The following is a 23,064-nucleotide window of genomic DNA, read 5'->3' as shown; positions in this document are numbered from 1 at the left end:
TACTTGATAGATTATGTTGATGAAGTTTAGACTGATATCTCATTCTGAAGTAGCACAACTTCATTTACCTTAACACTTCTTCATAGCTCCAAGTATTATGAAGTTGATTACTTCAGAAACACTACGTAGAATTTCAGTTGTCAAAGTATTAGTGTTCTATCCAAGGTCAAACTATGTGACATTCTTCAGTCTCTTTTTTTTATACTTCTCAACAGTGCTTCTCATGGACAACTTCAGCTTTCAACAAATTTTCATCTTTTTATGCAATTAGCTCTCACTTTTCTATGTGCCTTCAGTATGTGTGGCAACATATGGAAAGTGAAATGTTTTTAACTTCTGTCTTCTGATGTGCAAATCTTGTGTGGCAACATATGGAAGATTTGATGTTGTCTTTGTAATACTATCTAAGCCATTCTAAATTATTATGATGTATAGATAATCAAAGTCAAGTTTTTTTTATCATTCTAATGTAGACTTTGTCATATCTTCATTTTGATTCTGGATGCTCTTCATGTAGCATTTTATAAGTCTTATACATAAGGCCTTGTTGTTCAGTATCTTGCCAAGAACCAAGTACTCAGAGGGAAACATTCTTCATCATTTTGACTTGCTTCAAGAAATCTTTTGAGTTCTCAACTTTTGATAGTTGTTCTAAAGCTTTATGAGCATTTTAGAATGAATGGACATGTCTGCTTCTTAATGTAATTAACACTGAAACACTTGAGCATAATGTTAGTCATCATTTAAACCCACCATCCTTTGAATTTGCTTTGCTAATGGTTTGTGATAATTAAAATGAGGGATGTGGAGTTAACAACAAATAGATATCAAACGTCATTTTATCAGGGATAATGCTTAGAAAGGGAATATTGAGTTGAAATTAATTAAGACCAAACTTCAATTAGCATATATTTTCACCAAACCTAGACCCACAAAGACAAAGACACTTGAGGTGACAATGACCTAAGCCATTAATCTATGTCTTATCTATCTAATTGTGTGTACAATGTTATTTTGTGTTGTTTTTACATGATAAAAATAAGAGTAACAATAATCAGAAAATCAAACTTATTGATGTTTCTGAGATTAATATATGTTGTTTTAGAATGCAGGTTTTCGGAACTATGAATTTTGTTAAAACATAGTTCCAAAGAGCTACTTTTTGGAATTGATATATGTTGTTCCATAAGTTAATTTTTGTAACTATGTCTTAACAAATAAAAGGATATAATTGACAATATAAATATAAAGAAAAGAAGGGGTCTACTTAGCAAATATAGGAAGTGTAATGCCTTCCAAATTTTTTTTATAGAAAGTGTAAATAGCAAGTGCCTGAATCAAATAAACATTAAAATCCAGTAACTAGGAAGTGATCCTAGGTCATTTTCCAACGAGCAATGATAAAACCAAATATTCATAATATACTAGCAGTAACAGTAACAATGGGGGGGGGGGGGGGGGTTGTTTGTTGTGTAAATTAAAGAACAAGTGAACTGGAATACGAAATTAATAATAGTAAAAACGTGTTGTCTCCTCTGATTCGGAAGACATTCTCTTGTCCTAGGTTATGAAGAATTCGTCCCTAACAGTTAACCACTTAATCCAACCCTATTTTAATTTACTAAGCAAAAATCAATTTAGGGCTGTCAATATGTGATTAAGCAACACATACACCAATTAACCCCTTGTTCATTAAGCATGAACGCAATTTAAGCACAGAGGCAATTAATCGGACACGAAGCGTGCATAGATTAACAAAACGCATGTGGGTTAATTGGTGAAGGGAAAACTGCCAGGAAGCTACATTATAAATAGAACCTCGAAGAGAGTTAAGCTTCGTCCTTAGAAGGAAACAACACCAGAAATTTAGCCTTCCATAATTTCAACCAAAAACAGAAAACACAATTGAAGCTAAAGGCAGAAACATAAATGAAACTGGAAATAGAAACGAGAATGAAACTAAAGCAGAAACGTAAATGAAACTAAAGGCAGAAGAAGAAATAAAAACGAAATTGCAATTAGAAGCAGAGAATGGAAAAGTGCATTACGTGAACAGTAACAATAAGCTCAAAAACGTAAAACCCTAAACCCTATCCTCTGAATAATAGCCTAACAGAATAGCCTTTACACGAATCCCAAGGCTACTATTTATAAGGGTCACTCAGAGTCACCGGGCCCTATTACAATATTCTGGCCTAAAACGAAATAAACACTGAACAACATAAAATAAAATTGCAATCTCCTAATTAAAAATTAACTAAGGTAAACGTTGCTTTATTTGCCCTCTTTAAGTCCACGACCAAAATCCGGATTAAGCCCAATGCTTTATTAATTCCTGAAATTAGATTGAAAACACCAAATTAGCTGAATAAGCCCAAGTAATAAAACTGCCTAATTAATTTGACAATTAAGACTAATCAGTAATTAAAATGATGCAAAAAAGGGTTAAGAAATAGAAGAAAATAATGACACATCACAGGTTTTTGAAACTATGAATTTTGTTAAAACATAGTTCCAAAGAGCTACTTTTTGGAATTGATATATGTTGTTCCATAAGTTAATTTTTGTAACTATGTCTTAACAAATAAAAGGATATAATTGACAATATAAATATAAAGAAAAGAAGGGGTCTACTTAGCAAATATAGGAAGTGTAATGCCTTCCAAATTTTTTTTATAGAAAGTGTAAATAGCAAGTGCCAACAAACATGAAAAGTAAGCCCATCAAAATTGGACACGTTTGCGTAGTCCAAAAACTACAAAAACGCTGCTGCAAGAAAAAAAAAATTGGCTTAATTAAAATATTTTATCTTCAGTTTTTTTATTTTTTGTGAATTTTATCTCCAATAAATTAATTTAACATATTTTATTTATAATTTTTAAGAAACTTACATATTTTAACCTCTGTTATTTTATTCCTAATTTAATGTTTTATTTTTTAATAAATTTTACACTAAACTTTTTATATTTTTGACAAATTTTATTTGTAATTTTATTTTTTTTACAAACTTTATCTTCATTGTGTTTATTAATAAAAAATGACTGAGATAAAATTTATGAATTTCTTTAAAAATTAGATTAAATGTACAAAATTAAAAAAATATGATAAATTTTTAAAAAAAATTAGAGTAAAATTTGCAAGAAAATTTTTTTAGTTAACTATTACATCAACAACCACACTTTGCAAAGGCATACTAGAAAATCTATCTATGATTATCAGAGCGTAGTTGAAAGCAACGACTGAAATCGAGAGGGAGACGAAAAGTTTTGATCGAGAGAGATGGGAAAGGAGAGTAGCAAAGATACGGTTCCGGTGACGCAGTGGCTGAATCGAATGGTCTCAGAACCTTACTACCTCTTCCATTTCTTAACCTTCTTCTCCTATTTCGTCGTTCGCAGCTCCGCAACCCAAAACTTAGCGCCTCATCTCACTCACCATCTCCTTCGTCGCGTAACTCTCTCTCTCTCTCTCTCTCTCTCTCTCTCTCTCTCTCTCTCTCTATATATATATATATATATATATATATATATATATATATATATATATATATATATATATATATATATCTTTTGCAGATTGCTTACTTTACTTACTTGTTCCCTCTTTCGTAGGAAATACAAACACTGCTAGTGTTCGCGATATTGGCTTTCATCAAGGTGTGTGCTGATGGAATCGGATCGCGTTTGTGGTAGATTTGAATGTTTGCTTGTGATTTGAATTTAATTGAATGGAATTTTCTGATTCCGATATTAGCTTCCATCAAGGTGTAAGTGACTTGTGTCCTTAAACAAGTGGTGCAGGGTTTGAATCCTGCTTGACCCTTGGATATAGAATAAATTGTGTTGGAAGGAAATACCCACATTGTGTGTGCGTTTACAGTCCTCGACAAAGATTAATCACCTCTCCCAGGGATTACTGTGTACCAATACTATGATCAGCAAAAAAAAAGTGGAAAAGAGGAGTGCTACCAACACACTCTTTCATCGATTAAAATTGATTGAAGATTAAAAAAAAATTACCAGAAGTTTATTAAATTGGATGTTGTCACCCCTACAAAATTTTGTGATTTTCAATAATTTCAATCGATATGGATTGTGTTGTTCAAAAGAACGTGTCTAAGAGTTTGGTTGGATACAAAGCTAGAAGAACTTTTGAGAGCTTTTTCTAGTAGAGAAGCTCTCAAAAGCTATTTTAACTTTGTAACCAGAAGAGGCCCTAAAAGGGGGTTTTGCACATTAAATGCGAATGGCATAAAGTTAGAGCATTTTTTGGCTGCCATTTAGCCAACAAGAAAATATCTAGTTAGATTCTTTGTTTTGATATCTTGTGTGTTTAAGTGTCACTCTGATTTCTGTCTAGTTTGTTGATTTGAGTGGATATGAATATGATCCATCAACTGGTTTCACATACAGCTTCAATCGACCTTGGACATGTGTGTGCATTTGTTATGGCCCAAATCATGGAGAATAGAATGAAGTTCAGATTTCTCTTGCTGTTACGCCCAATAGGAAATAAATGTCTTTTATTAATAGTGTTATTTTATTACATCAGATAATATAGAAAATATGAATCAATTAGATATTCTAGAATCAGGTTGTTGCTTAGTTTGTTAGGATATTATTGAGTGCATCAGGTAGTGCTTGCTTTGTACAGGTTGCTACCATGTGCTGCTATATAATCATTGTAATTGTTCTATGAAAAGGGAATGAATGAGTATTACCAGATCTGAATTCTCTCTCTAAACCTCCCTTAAACCCCTGGAGTTACTCCTACTCGAAAGGAGATTATCACCCCCTTATCAATGGTGCTTTATTCAATTCTCTCATTTCTGTTTCTGCTACAGGGAATAAAAGAAGAAACATGGGAAGCCTTTATAGCTGATGTGCTTTTCCTGGCCAAGGTGATCACCATTAATCCGTTTGCAAAAATTTCATAGCTTCCCTTTTTGATTCATAAACCACGTCCCCCTAGTCCCTTTTTTATTATTAGAAGATACGGTTCTGACTTTTTTTTTATTTTTAATAGGAATTTGAATTTGTGATGTACCATAAAATGTCATTTTTAGTATAATTAGATGCCTATTGAACTGTGGAGCATGCTTTATTATGATTTTCCCGCTCCTCATTTATTATTAGCAAATAGCAATTACACAGTTTCTGTTGTGAAAAAGTTACGTGTATGTTTCATGTGTTAAATCACTTTCTTGCTGCACACTACCTGTGTGTTCATCTCTTTCTATGTCTGTATGGTAGTTCTCAAACCTATCTTATCTTGATATTTTCAGATTTGTCTTTTTCTCCTAGCCTTTACAATGGATCGCCGCTTAGCCGTTTGGTATATTCTTGTATTTTTAGGTGGGTAGTTTCATCTTATTTTGTGCTTGTTTATCGCTGTTGCCTTTTATTCACATCACATTTAGTTTTCTTGCAATAGAATTTAAACCATCAAGTATGCAACAATAACATCTTTTATATATATATATATATATATATATATATATATATATATATATATATATATATATATATATATACATAGATAGATATTTCATCATTTTTCTGATTTAAAAAAATGTCTTTTTTAATGGTGTACAGTTGATTGTGCTTGCATTTTGCATTTTGGTATTAAGTCCAAGGTGTGCATTCGATATCTGCTGAAAGTTAATTACAGACTGTGATCCTATGCTCCATTTGTAGTTATGATTATTTTCTGTGTTGCAGTGATACATATGTTAACACAACAACCTCCATTCCAAGGACTAGGTACTGTTAGTTGGGTTTGGCTGATTTCCCTTTCTGATTTTGTTATATTAAGCATCATCATAGTTTAAAGTATCATAAGAAATACAAAAATTTGTTATTTTATTATAATCAGAGATCATATGATTAAATTAGGTTATCTTCCCACAGGAATAACAATATCCATACTTATTTCGGGGATATATAGGAGAGAAAGATGAGAGAGAAAGATAGAGAGAGAGATAGAGAGAGAGAGAGAGAGAGAGAGACAGTGAGAGAGATAGAGAGAGAGAAAGTGAGAGGGAAAGACAGCGAGAGAGAGCGAGAGACAATGGAAAGGAGAATGGGAGAGATAGAGTGAGAGAGAGTCGATCGGAGACATGGAGGGAGAGAGGACACACTATGGTTAGAGATACCCGGAGAACAAAGCATGACAGAGAACAATCCGATAGAAGGCATGTGTCTAGAAGAGGGAGATACACCGTGGAAGCATATACAACCTATGAGCAAGGTGACAATCGCTTTAACCAACAACAGGGCGCATGGACACAAGTGAGGAGCAGGAGAAGGGATAAGAAGAAGGCCATGTCAGAGACTGCAAGGGGTGGTGACGGACAATATGCTGCTAACCGGAATATCAATCATGGAAGGGGACCTTTCCGTTCTTGGAGGGACAGACCAGACACAACCTCCTTTTACTTTTCCCATTTCCTTGACTCTGTCCAAGAAAAGGAACTCTGGAAGATTTTCCAGGAGTGGGGAAAAGTATGGGAGGTTTTCATACCTTTGAAAAGGAACAAACAAGGCCTTAGATATGGCTTTGTACGCTTCAAAGGGGTGGAGAACGAGGATAGATTGGAACGAAGTCTTGACAATAACATATACATAAACGATATGAAATTGTTTGTCAATAAACCAAAATATCAACGAGGAGGATATAAGGTAGACAACAAGCAAAAAGGGAGCAATAGCAGAACAGGAGGAAAATTCATGCAGGATGAACAACGTGATCAACTGAAACAGCAACACACATGGCCGTCTAAGACAAAGACATATGCGGATGTGGTGAAGCAAGATATTTTGCAGGAAGGGAAGGGGACACGGGGGCTTATGACGGGGAAAGTAGTAACAGAAGCCAAACTAGAGTCAGTAGTTATCCAAACAGACAAGTCAAAGACAAAGTGGCTTGATAAGGTTTGGGTGGGTCATCTAAAAAATGAAGGTATGTTCGAGAGGGTAGATGAGGAGCTACAGGAGATGCAGGGACTGGATGGAATAGAGCTAAAGTCGGCATATTGGGGGGAAGACATGGTTATTCTTCATGGCATAGATGAAGAAATAGCTAACACCATAAATCAAAAGGAACTCCTTACTGGCATGACCCCTTTCTCCTCCATTCAGAGGTGGACGCCGGCGATGACGCCGTCATATCGCCTTACATGGCTTCTCATTTGGGGAGTTCCGCTGCAAGCATGGGATGCAATACACTTAGCTGACATCGTGGCGACATGTGGTGAACTGGTGGAGCTAGACCCGGCAACGGAGGACAAGCTGAGGATGGACGTTGCCCGAGTTCTGGTCCGCACGAAGGAGAAACCTCTCTTTGATAAAAAGCTGTATGCCGTAGTGGATGGATGCTGATATTTGTTAGAGGTGAGGGAGGATATGGCTTCTGGGTGGGGAAGAAACAGTTGTTTGAAGCTAGAGGAAGGATCGTTCTTGTCTCCTTTCTCCTTGGACATGGACGAAGAAGACGACGAGACAAACACCCTTACCCACAGACGGAGATCGCCCGACGACCTCTCGGTCAAGAACGTCGGCGTTTTTCCTAGCCAAACGCCGTCGCTCGTTAATAGGGACCACCGTCGGGGCCGCCGGGAGTCAGCGCTCCGTTCGCAGAGAAGGAACACAGCTTCTGTCGACGTTAATGACGTGTCGCCATCTCGTTGGCGCTCGCCTACCCGCGTCTCTCAGAGTCTGAACCACGCCACGTTGGACCTGTAAAATTGCAACGTTTCTTCCCCTATGACCATGCATGATTATGGAAGGAATCAGCATAGGTCTTCCTGCCCGACCCAACCTCAGAAACCTTTTGAGGAAAGTGCAGCGGCAGGGATTGTTTTGAAGACCCCTCGGACAATAGATGCTGGGGATAAAATGAAAGACCAACGGGTCTTGGAAGAAGACCTTTTAGTCAACAGATTTGACGAATTTCCAATGGTCAATAAGGATTCAAATTCGCTGGTCTTGGTGGATAGGGACTGTGCTTTGTTTTCCCAAGGTGAGAAGGAGTCTGTAGTTACTTGGAAGATGGGCCAGGAGAACAAAAGCCCAGTTAGAAAAGAGGGCATTTCCAACTCTGCCTTTAAAGTATATAGCAGAAGAAGGACATGTCAAATAGCAAAGTCTATGGCCCGATTAAATCTTGGCCCAGTTTTAAATGAAATTGGAAGTGAAAAGGAAGCAAGGATGATGGTAACAGTCAGTAATTGTGATCTTCATAAAGCAGAGGATGGTTATGGTGGCATTCAATCAGGCCCATTGACCCCTAAGCAGGATCCTCCCCCCCACAGTCCTAATCCCCCTAGTAGCTTTAATAATGATTTTTCTGGTGTGGAGGAAGATCAGCATTGGGAGATAGCCCGACAACTGGGTTTAGCTTCTGATGAATATTTCAAAAACAGGGGTAAGGAGAGCTTGGATGAGGATAATACAAGTCACTTAACTGCAGTAACAGCAGAGATGGGAAACAAGACAATTGCCCCATGAATATTCTGTCTCTCAACACTAGAGGATTGGGCAGTGGAGTCAAGAGGTCAGCCATTCGAAAATTAACCCTGGCCAACAAAATTGATGTTTTATGTATTCAAGAAACCAAGAAAGACTCCATTGATAAGAAGCTGTGTCAATACTTGTGGGGAGATAGCAATGTTTCTTGGGAATGCCTTCCCTCTATTAATTCAGCTGGCGGTCTGCTATGTATTTGGAATAATGATTCCTTTGTGGTGAATAGGAAGATTGTGGGAAGTGGTTTTATTATGCTGGAAGGCCTGTGGGTAAAGGAAAATAAGAAAGTCATCATTACTAATGTTTATGCGCCTTGTGATCTACAAGGGAAGAGAAATCAATGGGAAGAGATCTTGCATCTGAAATCCTCTTATCAAAATGAATTGTGGTGTATCTTAGGAGACTTCAATTCGATAAGAAATCAAAATGAGAGATTGAGCTCATCTCAGAATTCGGTTAATTCATCCAGTATTGCTGAATTCAATTCCTGGATTTCTCTTATGGCAGTAGAAGAGGTTAGATCTATTGGCAGAAAATATACTTGGTTCAGACCTAATGGAAGTGTAATGAGCAAATTGGACAGGTTCTTCATATCTGATAGTTGGTTGATTCAATGGCCTGACACAACACAGTTTGTTCTAGACAGAGATTTTTCAGATCATTGCCCTATCCTTCTAAGATCCAATTTTGTTGATTGGGGACCTAAGCCTTTCAAGGTCCTGGATTGGTGGCTGCAGGACAAGGGTTTTCAGGACATGGTGGCCCTTAAGTGGAGCAATTATCACCCTTATGGATGGGGAGGTTTTGCCCTCAAGCAAAAATTGAAGTTCATTAAAGGTTGCATTCGACAGTGGAGCTCATCCAATGGAGTTATTAATGTTAAGAAAATTCAGGATTTAAAGAAGGAGCTGAACGCTTTGGAGGTTGGTATTTCTGACAGAATAATGAATCAATCTGAGGTGGATCTCAAGAAGTCTCTTCAGGAGCAACTGTGGCATGCTTCTAATGCCTACGAATCTATGTTGAGGCAAAAGGCTAGAGTGAAATGGTTAAAGGAAGGGGACATAAATTCAGCCTATTTCCACAATATGCTTAATCACAGAAGAAGACACAATGCTATTCAAGGATTGATCATTGATGGGGAGTGGGTTCAGGACCCTAGTAGGGTTAAAAATGAGGCCCTCAATCACTTTAAAGATAGATTTTCTGAGCAGAATTTTAATAGACCAACCCTGGATGGTGTTCTCCTACCTTCCCTTGGTCAAAGTGAGAATGAAGCCCTTGTGGCCAAATTTACTGATGCAGAAATAACCTCAGCTGTGTGGGATTGTCAGGGTGATAAAAATCCTGGCCCGGATAGGCTTAATTTCAACTTTATCAAGAAGTTTTGGAAGATTTTGAAGCCTGACTTTATGCGTTTCTTGGATGAATTTTATTATAATGCTTCTTTCCCAAAAGGAAGCAATGCCTCCTTCATAGCTCTTATCCCCAAGATCAAGGATCCTCAAGCTCTTAATGATTACAGGCCAATCTCTCTTATAGGGTGCGTCTACAAAGTTGTATCTAAGCTCTTGGCTAATAGGTTAGCCCTTATTTTACCTCAGCTCATTGATGAAAGGCAATCAGCCTTTATGAAAGGAAGACATATTTTGCATGGAGTGATGATAGCTAATGAGGTTATAGCTGAAGCTAAATCAAAAAATAAACCTTGCATGTTTTTCAAGGTTGATTTTGAAAAAGCTTATGACTCGGTCTCTTGGGGATTTCTTGATTATATGATGCTAAGGATGGGTTTTTGTGAAAGGTGGAGAAAGTGGATTCATGGCTGTCTTTCTACTGCTTCAATATCCATCTTAATCAATGGAAGTCTCACTTCGGAGTTTGTTCCCGAGAGAGGTTTAAGGCAGGGTGACCCCCTTGCTCCCCACCTTTTTAATTTGGTGGCAGAAGGACTTACAGGATTAATGAGGACAGCTATATCCAAGAACTTGTACAGCAGTTATCAAGTGGGAAGTTTGAAGGAAGATATAAATATCCTGCAATATGCAGATGACACTCTTTTTTTTGGTAATGCTCTTTCGGCCAATGTCAGAGTTTTAAAGTCAATCCTATCATGTTTTGAGCTGGCTTCTGGTCTCAAGATCAATTATTCTAAAAGTCAGTTTGGATGCTTGGGCAAATCAGAATCTTGGTGTAGAGATGCAGCCCTTTTTCTCAATTGCAGACAGATGGATATTCCTTTCATGTATCTAGGAATTCCAGTGGGGTCTAATCCAAAAAGTGGGTCTGTGTGGCAGCCTATCATCAACAAATTTCAGACCAAGTTGGCATCTTGGAAGCATAGATGCCTCTCCATGGGGGGCAGAATCACCATTATCAACTCTGTTTTGACAGCAATGCCTATTTATTTGTTGTCTTTTTACAGAATTCCCAAAAAAGTTACTCAGAAAATAGTTGCTATTCAAAGAAATTTTCTTTGGGGTGGTGATAATGGCACATCTAAGATCCCTTGGGTAAAATGGGATACGGTTTGTTTACCTAAAGATAGAGGTGGATTGGATATTAAAGATCTGAACAAGTTTAATGAAGCTTTGCTAGGTAAATGGGGGTGGCAGCTGGCAAATAATCCTCACCAGCTTTGGGCAAGAACGTTAGTGTCTATATATGGGGGATGGCATGCCTTATTACATGGTAGAGGCAGTGCTGATAATTCTCCCTAATTCTCCCTGGTGGAAGGATTTAAAATCTTTATTCCAGCAACATCACCAGAATAGTTTGATCAATAACCTGAGGTGGAAGGTGGGTAATGGGGCCAGAATCCAGTTTTGGAAAGACATATGGAGGGGAGATGATATAACCCTTAAAGACAAATACCCTGTTTTATATCAGGTGAGCCAGCAGCAGGACCTTACTATCAGTTTAATGGGTCAGCATGTTGAAAATGGGTGGGATTGGAAGTTCCAATGGAGGAGAAATTTCTTCGACCACGAAATTGAAATGGTGGCAGCTTTCATGGATGAGATCGATGGGGTGCAAATTCACCTTTCTAGAATGGATCATCTCACTTGGAGGGCCGACTTTAGTGGATCCTATTCTACAAAGTCAGCATATAACTCTCTCATGGAAGATGGCAGCTCAGAATATGAAGATAATGCGTCCAGGCTTATGTGGAAATTGAAAATTCCTCCAAGAGCAGCTGCATTCTCTTGGAAAATTTTTAAAGATAGATTGCCTACTAAGGCTAACCTAAGAAGGAGGCAGGTGTGCCTTCCATCGTATTCTTGTCCTTTATGTGATGGAGAGGAGGAATCTTCTGGTCATATCATGTTTGCTTGCTCAAGAACTAGGAGTCTTTGGTGGGAGGCTTTGAGATGGGCTGACAGAGTGGGTCCTTTCCCCACTGATCCCAAAGACCACTTCATTCAATTTTCAAGCTGGAGTAGCAATAGATGTATAGATAATAGATGGGCAGTGCTTTGGATAGCTCTATCCATGACTATTTGGAAGCATAGAAATTCAATGGTTTTTAATAACCAGATTTTCGACTCCGGAAAAGTCATGGACGAAGCTTTATTCCACACTTGGGCATGGTTAAAATATATGGACAAAGACTTCCATATTCATTTTAATCAATGGTCCACTGGTTTGAGGGAGGAGTTGTCTTAAGGGATGATTTCCTTTTGGCTTATCTATTGTTATCCTGTATTTTCAGTTGGGTTAGGCAATTTTGCCTTGTACTTTTTCTCCTATTTGCAGTACATCTAGTACTGCATTATTCATAATATATAATACTAATTTTTGCTGTGCAAAAAAAAAAATGATTAAATTAGGTTTCTCTTTGATTAATTCTTACAGGTATGTCTAGCAAGCTAACACCGTTGCAGTTGGAAAGCCTGCTGACAGAGGGAACAACTACAAGATTGTGGCTGGTGGGTATCTTCATCTGATGTGTTAGTTTTAGTGAATGCACAATGATGATGATCTCTGGGAAACAGAGTGTGGTTCAATAGCTATATTTTTATAATGTACTAATTTTTTTTCCAATTTTCCCTGTTTTTTTTATCCGGCATTGTTTGTGGGAATTGGTGGGGGTAAAATGTGGTAGGTGAGAAGAATTTACTTCTGTTTTTTCCCTTTTTGTAAATTAACTTAATGATCAACTAGTAAAGTAAATTGGTGGCAATAGCTATATAATGGATTTACTTCTGTTTAAAATGCATGAAACTATCACACTACCTTTTTTGAAAAAGTGGAAAGTAATATCAGAAGTCTATGGAGTTTAGTTGTGGCATTGTTTATGTTTTAGTTCTTTCTTTTTCCTTTTAGTTTTATCCATTTTTCTTTCTTTCTGTGAGTTGGCAGGTGGAATTCCGTTCTTCATATTCACCTGCTTGCATTCGCTCAAGTCAGCAGTTTCCTGAGCTCTCAATTACGTATGCTTCTCTTTGACTCTTTGTCTTGAACTATTCCTCCTCCCTTAAGTAAAATGGGAAAATTACTGAAGAATTCAGGTTGTTGTACTAACTTGATATGAGTAGCTTTTGTGCCCTTAATCAACTAGGTTTAGAAACTGTCTAAATCATTAAGAATCTTTTTACTTTGAGTTTTTTTGTTATTTTTTTATAATGGCAAAATATAGAAAACATATTTGGTTATGTTTTTTTATTACAACATAAAGTTGCCACCACATTTCTCTTGTTTTCAGAATTGGTGGAAATGAGCTCTTAATTACGTATGCTTCTCTTTGACTTTTGTCTTGAGCTATTCCTCCTCCCTTAAGTAAAAAGGGAAAATAACTGAAGAATTCAGGTTGTTGTACTAACTTGATATGAGTAGCTTTTGTGCCCTTAATCAACTAGGTTTAGAAACTGTCTAAATCATTAAGAATCTTTTTACTTTGAGTTTTTTTGTTATTTTTTTATAATGGCAAAATATAGAAAACATATTTGGTTGTTTTTTTATTACAACATAAAGTTGCCACCACATTTCTCTTGTTTTCAGAATTGGTGGAAATGAGCTCTTAATTACGTATGCTTCTCTTTGACTTTTGTCTTGAGCTATTCCTCCTCCCTTAAGTAAAAAGGGAAAATAACTGAAGAATTCAGGTTGTTGTACTAACTTGATATGAGTAGCTTTTGTGCCCTTAATCAACTAGGTTTAGAAACTGTCTAAATCATTAAGAATCTTTTTACTTTGAGTTTTTTTGTTATTTTTTTATAATGGCAAAATATAGAAAACATATTTGGTTATGTTTTTTTATTACAACATAAAGTTGCCACCACATTTCTCTTGTTTTCAGAATTGGTGGAAATGAGCTCTTAATTACGTATGCTTCTCTTTGACTTTTGTCTTGAGCTATTCCTCCTCCCTTAAGTAAAAAGGGAAAATAACTGAAGAATTCAGGTTGTTGTACTAACTTGATATGAGTAGCTTTTGTGCCCTTAATCAACTAGGTTTATTAGAAACTGTCTAAATCATTAAGAATCTTTTTACTGAGTAAACTTTTTTTTGTTATATTTTTATAATGGCAAAATATAGAAAACATATTTGGTTATGTTTTTTTATTACAACATAAAGTTGCCACCACATTTCTCTTGTTTCCAGAATTGGTGGAAATGAGCATTTGGCTTTCAAACTTGGCCCCATTTTTATAACTGTTTCCCATGGCTTTTGTTTAAACCTAACCAAACACATTTTCAAATTTGTTTTCTGTTTAAATTGAAAATGCAAATATGAAGTAAACAAACAAAACACTAAAATAGTTTAGTTTAAGAGATTCTACCATCAACTTGAAAGCAATATCATTTTTCTTCCATTGTTTTGCTTGGGAAAAACTAGAACTACATGAACTATGTTAGACCCAGTCCTTATAAGTTATAATGACTTGGCCAATCTCATTCCTTAGATTTTGGAACTACGTTAGACCCAGACCCTGTCTGTTCCGAATCCTGATATGGTATTAAAACCGATCCAATACAAATATATTATATTAGGGAAACTTCTTTACTGAATACACAGCGAGTATAGGTTATTAGGAATTCAACTAATTTGGTGAGAAAGAATAGCTATCCTGCATCAGCAATTCCCATGAAAAATTGTTGTGATAAGCAGCTTTTGACAATTTCCGTAAATTCATGTCTCCTGCAGATATTCAAGCAAAAATTTATCATTTGGAATAGTTGATCTTGGTCTCTTTCCCAATGCTGCTGAAAGATTTGGAATATCTCTAAGTGGTACTGATATTAGTTGATAGCCATTAGAATTTGGTTTTCCTTTTTTTGTTTAAAGTATTTAATATCTTTCGTTTAATTGTTCTTGTTTCTCTAGTATTAGGAATTTATATGATTCATTGTGATTGTCAGGAAGCATGGGCCAGCTTCCAACATTTATCTTATTTGAGAATGCAGCTGAAGTTGCCCGCTTTCCTGAGTTGGATTTTGAAGCTGCATATTTTCACCCTAAAATTACAAAGGTATGTATCTGTCATTTTGTCGTAAGTAGGATATGCTGTTTTGAATATTGGCTATAACAAGACCAACTAATGAATCTTTGTTTGGATAAATTTTTCCATAAGTATTTTATAAGAGAAGAAAATAAAAAAGATTAATGAGTTGAGTTTCCTCCATAAATTAAAATCAACTTATACATCTTAGTCTTTGGGGAAATGCTAACAATAGATACTCTGAATTTGAGGACGGAGTGGACCTCCAGAAATGTAGGGTAAAATAGGAATGATTGGTAGTAAATTTTCGTTGCCTCATGATAACAAGTACAAGGCTGTATATAACTAAGACTCTCTAACACTCAGCATAACTGTCTAAACCCAGCACCTTAGGTACGCATATAATAACTTACAACAATCATCATAACCGAATTCTAGCTACATTATTCTATTCTAGCCGAGTCACCATTCTATCCCTCAATACGTTTAGTGATCAATATGCAACAAAGTTTGCCCACTTCTTTGTTTGAGAAGTGATCCTTTTGGGCCTATCAACTGGAACCTCAACCTTGGCAATCACTGGGCTCATTCGTAACATGATGTTTAGATTAGAAAGCTTTTGTAGAAGTTAAGTGTATAAGTTGATTTTAACTTGTGAGAAAAACTTAATTCATTTTACTTTATTTTCCTACAAGTACTTATAAAGAAGTTTATCCATTCAGGATTCAAAGTATGCTTTGATTTTAAAATGTTCTCCATAATGTTTACTCTTCATATCTTTGTCCATGGGCCTTGTTATACAGATTACTTCTCCATACAATTTCTTTCAGATTCATTAAAATTTCATGTACAGATTCTTCAATACCTAAGATGGTAGAATATTCATGTGGTCTTTTTTTTTTTTTTTCTGATTTTACATGTGTGATACATGTTTTCTTTATTTCTTTGAGTAAAAACACTTCGCATTTTTTTTAAAATGCCTATTGTATCGGCTTTACCTTTCAGCCTTTATTCAATCACACTTGAGCATTGTTTAATTATTTGCATCTCTGACTAGAGTTTAACTTTACCCATGGATTGTGAGCTGCAGGGGCTTCTTTCTCGACATTTTGAGCTTGATCGGCACCTTCTCGAATATGTTAGTGGTAAATAGGTAATTGCCTCGAAGTTCTATCCTACTGTGTTCCTTTTTTCTGGTTCTAGTAGATTTTAATCATTTGAGATTTATTTTGTTGGTTCTAGTAGGATGTTAGTGGAGCAAGTTGTCCGAAATTTAGTCATCACTGAGAATGGCAATTTTGGATTTCCGGATATCTGAGGAGGACATTTTCGTAAATGAACTTTGAAAGTTAACGTTTGTTTAACACCATCACACAAGGGTCAAAGTAATGTCTTCAGACAACGGGGGTGTATGTGTAATTAGATTAAATCTCAATAGGTGTTATTATAATTTGTTCTTTATTTTATAATCTATCATCGGTTCTAAGTGAAAGTCAAAAAATTTGGCGAGAGAATTCAAATTTTAGTTGAAATTATGTTGTCATAAATTTCTTTTAAATTGTCTGAATATAATGTCTGACGTTTCTTTTTATGGTATAAAAAATAAATTTTGGAAAAGAATTTCCTTTCACAATGAGAAGTAGATTTACGTTATTGGATATGCTAGAAATGATAATATTTTCTTATAAAACATGATAAAATAACTAGGTTTCTTTTTGGGGAAAAATGATCATAACAACCAAGTTTTTTCCTATTAGGTTGCATCAATTATGTTATGTGAATCATGTATATAAACCAATTTTTTTAAAACCCAATTGGTCATTGAATTGGTTAAGATGGTTCAATTGTGATTGAATGGTATTCGAACTAGTATTGATAAAATAATAATAATTAAATAATTTATGAAATATTATTAAATAGATATAATATCACATTACTTTATAATAATAAAAACAAAAAAAATATTTTACAAATTTTTAACATTCAAAATATACATAATTTTTTAAAAAAAATATATATCATAATACTTAAGTTTAAATTGAAGTAAAATGCAATATTGTTCATTAACCGTAACAAGTTTATTTTAGAATAAAAAATGACAAATTAATATAATATAAAATGTGTGTTTTTATTTATCTTTAAAATATTTTATATTAATTCAAAAAATTCATTAAAAGAAAATGAAAGTTACTAGTTAAAATCGGTTTTTAGCACCGGTTTTTGGTTAGTTGTAAATCGATTATGAGATCCTCTAGTTTTAAGAGTGTCTAAACTGGTCACTAGACTGGTCTAGTATGATTTTGGAAACAATGAGATAAACTAAAAGGATCTAGCTTAATTGGTTAAAATTATACATTAATTGTTGTACATGTAATATTCGAGTTCAATTCTCATGAATAAAAAATAATATTTTGAATTACAAATTTGACCGGTTGGTAAGATTAAAAAAATAGTAAACTGATAAATTGTTTTATTTAAATTAAACCAAAAAATTATTAGCCTGCATGATTATCCTCCATATGATCTAATCTACTCTCCAGGAATTTATTTTTTTTCTTATGTTCAAACTTCAAACCATCCAAGATGATGTTCTATCATCACTTTTATATATGTATGGTGATACATCAACTTTTTCTCTAATGTATTTATTTCTAATTTTAGTTTGGATGTTTCACTCATCCAATGCAACTTTTGGAGTACAATCACAGGTTGGATTGGGTTTAGAGGAAAAATGTGTCCAAATCAATTAATTAATCGTACTTAGTTTGGGTTGGTGAATTCTTCTAAGCAACTTGAATTAAACTAAATTAATCAGGTCCATTATTTTAAAAAAAAAGAAAGAAAAAAATGGGCATAATTTTTTGAAAAATGTTACATTTAAAAAAATGAAAAAGAAAAGAAAAGTATTGAGTGTATTTTCCTTTTAAAAAATAATAATGTTCACAAATAATCAAATAAGAAATGTAAATTAGGTAAAGTAAACATGTTGCTCCATGTGATTGTATTTGAAATAGTTAAACAAGATCTTAAGTTCAAATTTCATAAATGGTAAAAATGTGATTAGGATGAGAATCTCCATTAAAGATGATCATCAAGGTTTCTTGATGAAAATTAGTTAACAACAAAGTTGACGAATATTTTATCTTAATGTCATGATAATCCAAAAAAATCATGTAAATTCATACAAGTCAACAAACTACACCCTAATGTAGATAAATAACTATAACTATTACAAGATAAATTCTTAAATAATAAAGCACATGCCCTGAAAAAGAAATCAAATGAGTAACCAAAGCTTGTCATGTAGGCATTGAGCTCATATGTGTAGGATAGTAATGGGTAGAGTACTATAGTGCATTGGGTAACAATTTTTTTATTGGTGAGGGTAACAATTTTAATCCACATCTTCATATCTATTGCATGCTATATATCCATTCACACATAATTATCCAAACTTTACTTATGTGTAACGTCAATAAATCAATAAAAAAAACTCAGTTAAAAATGTTTCTACAACTAAATTAAAAACTCAATCTTAAATCATCCAAACAACACATTAAAAAAAATCCAATCTTAACCTTAATTAAACTATCCAAACATAAAATTAAAAACATCAAAACATATACCTTTCAAACATAACTCAGCTCATAAACAAACAACATTAAAAATATAATCATTTAACATAGTTACTCAATTAAATATAATGTCCTAACCATTTAACATAATTATTAGAAACTTCAACGTTACAATAGTACTCTCCATAATGTGCCGTATGTGATTAATCTAAATGAAAAAGAACCAATTGTTTTAATACAATGACACTATATAGTTTATAAATTTAATTCATTTTACACTACAATTTTTAAAATTAATCCATGGCACGATAACATAATAATTAGGCCTATTTCACGTGCACTCTTTTGAATTACAAAGTCGGGAGACTTGCAAATTAAAAAATTCTTGCCCTATGCTGCTAAACATTTCCAACACCTTACTTTTATTATAACTCTCTTCAATTGATTTTCTCTCCTTTACCTAGACAGTAGACACATTTCTCTCGCTATCCCTTTTTAATTCAACTCCTTTTCACGTGTTAATAATTACTCATAACCACGGCTCGGTTAGTTGGTCCCATTCGACCGGAATCCTGTATCTTGGGCGGTCCAATTATAATGTAGGGTCAGAAAAAATAAGCAACTTGATTTGAGCAGACCGAGTTTGGTAAAACCCAATGACCGAGATCGAGTTGGTTCGGTCTAAATCGGAACGAGAAATTTTTTTATTAAAAAAAGTTGTTATTTTATTTTTTTATAATTCCTATAACATGTTAAATTATTAGTAGCTAATTATTGAATAATATGTAATATGCTTGTATAATTTTAATTTTTAAATCTTGATAATAATATATAAATACTAAATCATATAATGATCAATATGATTTAGTATTTATTTGTTTTATATATTTTTATCATACTTCTTTTGTGTTATTCAACAACTTTTTTATTTAGTTATAAAAAAGTAAGAATTTTCTTAATTATTTAATGATAATACTCACAAAATAACTTTTAATAATAAATAATTATATAATATTTATAATTTGATCATGACCATGAATTTAATTTTAAAGTATAAAAATATAGATTAATTAATTTTGTTATGTATATTATATATATATATATATATATATATATATATATATATATATATATTAATTTTTTAATGTATATACCAGGTCAACCAAATTAATAAATGATTCATCAATCGAATCTTTGACCCACTGACTCCCAGTACACACTCGGGTCAATTTTTCTCATAAATCTTCATATCTATACTTCAATCTTCGAATACAATTATGATATTCTTTTTCAATAAAGACAAACCAGCTTAAGACTTGATTTTCTTCTCAGATAACAGTGTATGGTAATCTTCATACTTAATTATGTTTAGGGATTTATTATTAAAAAATAAATATTTTGTTTAGGAAATTCGCTATGAAGTCTAAATTTAGTGTTACTGTGAAGGATGAAATAATTAAATGAGCTAGGCTAATTCCTTAAACTCTAAAAATAATAAATTAATAAGATATTATGTAATTGGATAGATCAAATTAGTATAGGTCCTCAAAATCAAAATTTGAGACTTGAACCAAACTAATCAAGTTTGGATTTTTTTTTCAATCCAACCTAGATCAATCTAAATTTTTCTATTTGGATTGGTTTGGATTCATCGAGTGATCAAATTGATCCAATTTTGTGGTAAGGGTTGGTGTAACATTCCATTTTTTCGTATATAAATTAAAATAACTTTTATTTAAAAATAAATAGAGTTTTAGAAAAATATTGAGTTTTTTATAAATAAATAAATAAGAAGAAATAACTTTATTAAAATAATGATTTGAAGGAAAATAAAAATAATATTTTATTTATTCATTTGATAGGAAATAAATTAGATTATTTGTTTATAAAATAATAAACAAAAAAATAGAGTAAATAATAGGCTGTGAGTACCCTAACTATAAATAGAGACATCTTAGGTCAGTTTTCAGACCGACGATACTTTCTACGCCTCCTCTTCCTCTCAATTTCATTTTCTCTTCTCTTCCCAAAATCCTCTCTTTTTCCCGCATACCACCAAACCTGTTTCAGAAAAATAACAATCTAAGATTCATTCACCGTTGGATCGTCATGAAATTTGAGTACCTGGTTTAGAACTCATTTCTGAACATTCTCACCGTTGGAAATTATGAAAACATGATGAAGCTGAGATAAATACCCTTTGCATCGCAACTTTTTCTTTTCCCGCAGAAACCCAAAACTGTCTCAGTAAAACTATGATTTCAGACTCGTTAACAGTTGAATTGTCGTGAAATTTTGATATGTGATTCGTGATTCATTTGTGCACATCTTCAACGTTGGGATATGCAAAATAATGTCTGTGGAAAAGGAGAAATACTCATCGCACGTAGACAGTGGAATGGAGGCTTCAATCCCTTCTTCTCTCTCTGACGCTTGAAAACCCTACCAGAACAATCAGAGGGAAAGCTTGAGGAATCTCAAGAAACTATTAGAGATGTCGCTATCGCTGTCAGAATACACACGTGAGCTCGCTTGGAGGTAAGAGATAAGTTATTCACAATTGGAGAATAGTGAGAACATGTGTAGGGATCCTTAGAGTATCAATTGGAATGAGTTTTTGGGGTGTTTCTGCAAATGTTGATTCTATCTTTACAATTATAACTGTAAATTATATATGTTTGATGAACCAATTGATGTCCCAATGAGAAATTATTGTGAAATTGATGTGTTCTTGGGCTGAGTGTAAAACCTAAAAAAAATTGAGTTCTTTTTATTAACATGAATTATACTCTAAATAATATTATTTTAATGACTTATTTTATACAAATTATTATCTTGTTCTATATTTTTCCATGGTGATGATCAATATGTTATGTGTGTGTGTGTGTGTGTGTGTGTGTGGGTATATATATATATATTGTAATACTAAAATAATAAATTAAAGAAAGTTGTAAGGTTAATGCCTAGTAATTTCTTTTGATGTAATCTTAAATTAATTGCTGTAGAAACTCTTTTGATTAAAAATAATGTAGTTTGATTTACTATATATATATATATATATATATATATATATATATATATATGTATGTATGTATGTATGTATGTATGTATGTATGTATGTTTTGTGTCATGCAAATATTATTACTGTGTGATGTGTATATGAGTTATAAGGCGTGATAAATTATTATAATGAGATTATAATATTGTTATGGAGATTGAGTAGTTCAAAGTTGAATGTGTCAATTGGAGAGATACATGTAAACATGAAATGGTTGATTGTGACAGAATGAGATGTGAAATTGTGAACTTGACTTTTAGTTATGAATAAGTGTGTAGTTAACATTTGATTTGATATTACTTGCATTGTGAGCTATGAATTATACAATAACCCGACCAGTGTTTATCTTGAGAAAAAATGTTGATGTGTAGTGTTAAAGGGAAAATGTAGGTTTCCTAGTTAGGAACCAGTGTTAAATTGTAGCGCAATGTGTTAAACGTGTTTGAAACACGAGTGTGAGATCATGAGTATTGTATAATTCATGAGCAGTATCTGCTTGCAAAAAATGTTTTAGGGGTTGGACCTGAATCAGGAAGGTGAGACCCTGACGGATTCTTCAGAGTCTAGGCCTTGGGGGTAAAGACACTCGGTTTGAGTGTTCCTTTAAGCCTATGTTGATCCCATATGGTTGGAGCATTCTCCCAAAATGGAGTGACCCTGATTGGTCACCTTATGATTTCACTTAGTGAGAGTGACATGACATACCCATTGTGTGGTGTGTCTTGTTATGTACTCCTAAGCGCCCCAGGGTGGTTTTTCACTAACATGGTACCACATTGCACGTAGGCTTGAGTCTTTGTATAATTGTTGCATAACACTTGCCAATTGTTTATTATGAAATTGATGAATGTTATTGCGTCTTGACTCGAGTGTGTGATTCATGTGTAATGTGCTTAGTGATTGAAAAACGAATTTTAAAGATAAAGTGGTGAAGTGACGTGGGTTGTATTAAGTTGAGTTATGTTATAAATATTTTCATAATTTATTTTGATTATGTCTTGTTTATTTGTTTTGTGTGATAACTCACTCCCTGTGTGCTATTTGTGTTTGAATCCTATGATGATCTCGAACCTTGTGTTCGTGGGAGCAGATGACTAGGTGGATGACTTTAAAAAACCTCGTGTCAGAGAACGTTGTGACACAATGCTCTGATAGGATGTGACATTGGGGATGAGTTTTTATTTTAATTGTATGGTGTTATTTTATTTTATTTTACCTCACTGATTTAACAAATTTTTTTTTTGTAAACTTTGACGGCCTTGTTTTGAGCCGAATATGTTTTTAATAAGTCTTATTTGGTAATAGTGAAGTGAATGTGAACCGTTTACCCACGTGAATTTGTTTATCAATATTTTTATATGTTTTAATTATTTATATCTATGTCGAGGTAGAGAGTGTCATAGTTGGCCTTGTGGGTTATGTTTGGAGGGCTGACTGCCTAGGGCCCATGACTAGAAAAGGACC

At 33.9% G+C, this 23,064-nt stretch overlaps 1 protein-coding gene across 3 annotated transcripts; it reads left to right on the top strand.

Moving 5' to 3' along the window:
* Window positions 1-3,179: 3,179 nt before the first annotated feature.
* Window positions 3,180-16,584, top strand: LOC114393908 (thioredoxin-related transmembrane protein 2). Of its 3 annotated transcripts, none has more exons than XM_028355408.1 (11): window positions 3,180-3,450; window positions 3,612-3,656; window positions 4,844-4,900; window positions 5,285-5,354; window positions 5,721-5,762; window positions 12,381-12,454; window positions 12,888-12,958; window positions 14,673-14,758; window positions 14,888-14,997; window positions 16,058-16,120; window positions 16,210-16,584. In XM_028355408.1, the coding sequence occupies exons 1-10, from the start codon at window positions 3,280-3,282 to the stop codon at window positions 16,118-16,120; spliced, it is 789 nt and encodes a 262-aa protein (XP_028211209.1). In that variant the 5' UTR covers window positions 3,180-3,279; the 3' UTR covers window positions 16,210-16,584. The 3 variants fall into 3 exon arrangements, with proteins under 3 accessions (XP_028211209.1, XP_028211210.1, XP_028211208.1); XM_028355407.1 differs by having other exon boundaries at window positions 3,181-3,450; window positions 16,213-16,584; XM_028355409.1 differs by lacking the exon at window positions 5,721-5,762 and having other exon boundaries at window positions 16,213-16,584.
* Window positions 16,585-23,064: the final 6,480 nt, after the last annotated feature.

Source organism: Glycine soja, chromosome 17 (genome assembly GCF_004193775.1).
Source record: "Glycine soja cultivar W05 chromosome 17, ASM419377v2, whole genome shotgun sequence".
NCBI lineage: Eukaryota > Viridiplantae > Streptophyta > Magnoliopsida > Fabales > Fabaceae > Glycine > Glycine soja.
The sequence above is the reverse complement of the archived record's forward strand: the minus strand, read 5'-3'. Positions and strand labels throughout refer to the sequence as shown.

Excerpts from the sequence above, each read along its gene's own strand:
- LOC114393908 (XM_028355408.1), top strand. The coding sequence starts at position 3,280 with ATGGGAAAGGAGAGTAGCAAAGATACGGTTCCGGTGACGCAGTGGCTG. Across the intron at positions 3,657-4,843 it reads CGATATTGGCTTTCATCAAG|GGAATAAAAGAAGAAACATG; the intron begins GTGTGTGCTGAT and ends TTTCTGCTACAG. Across the intron at positions 14,998-16,057 it reads TTCACCCTAAAATTACAAAG|GGGCTTCTTTCTCGACATTT; the intron begins GTATGTATCTGT and ends TGTGAGCTGCAG.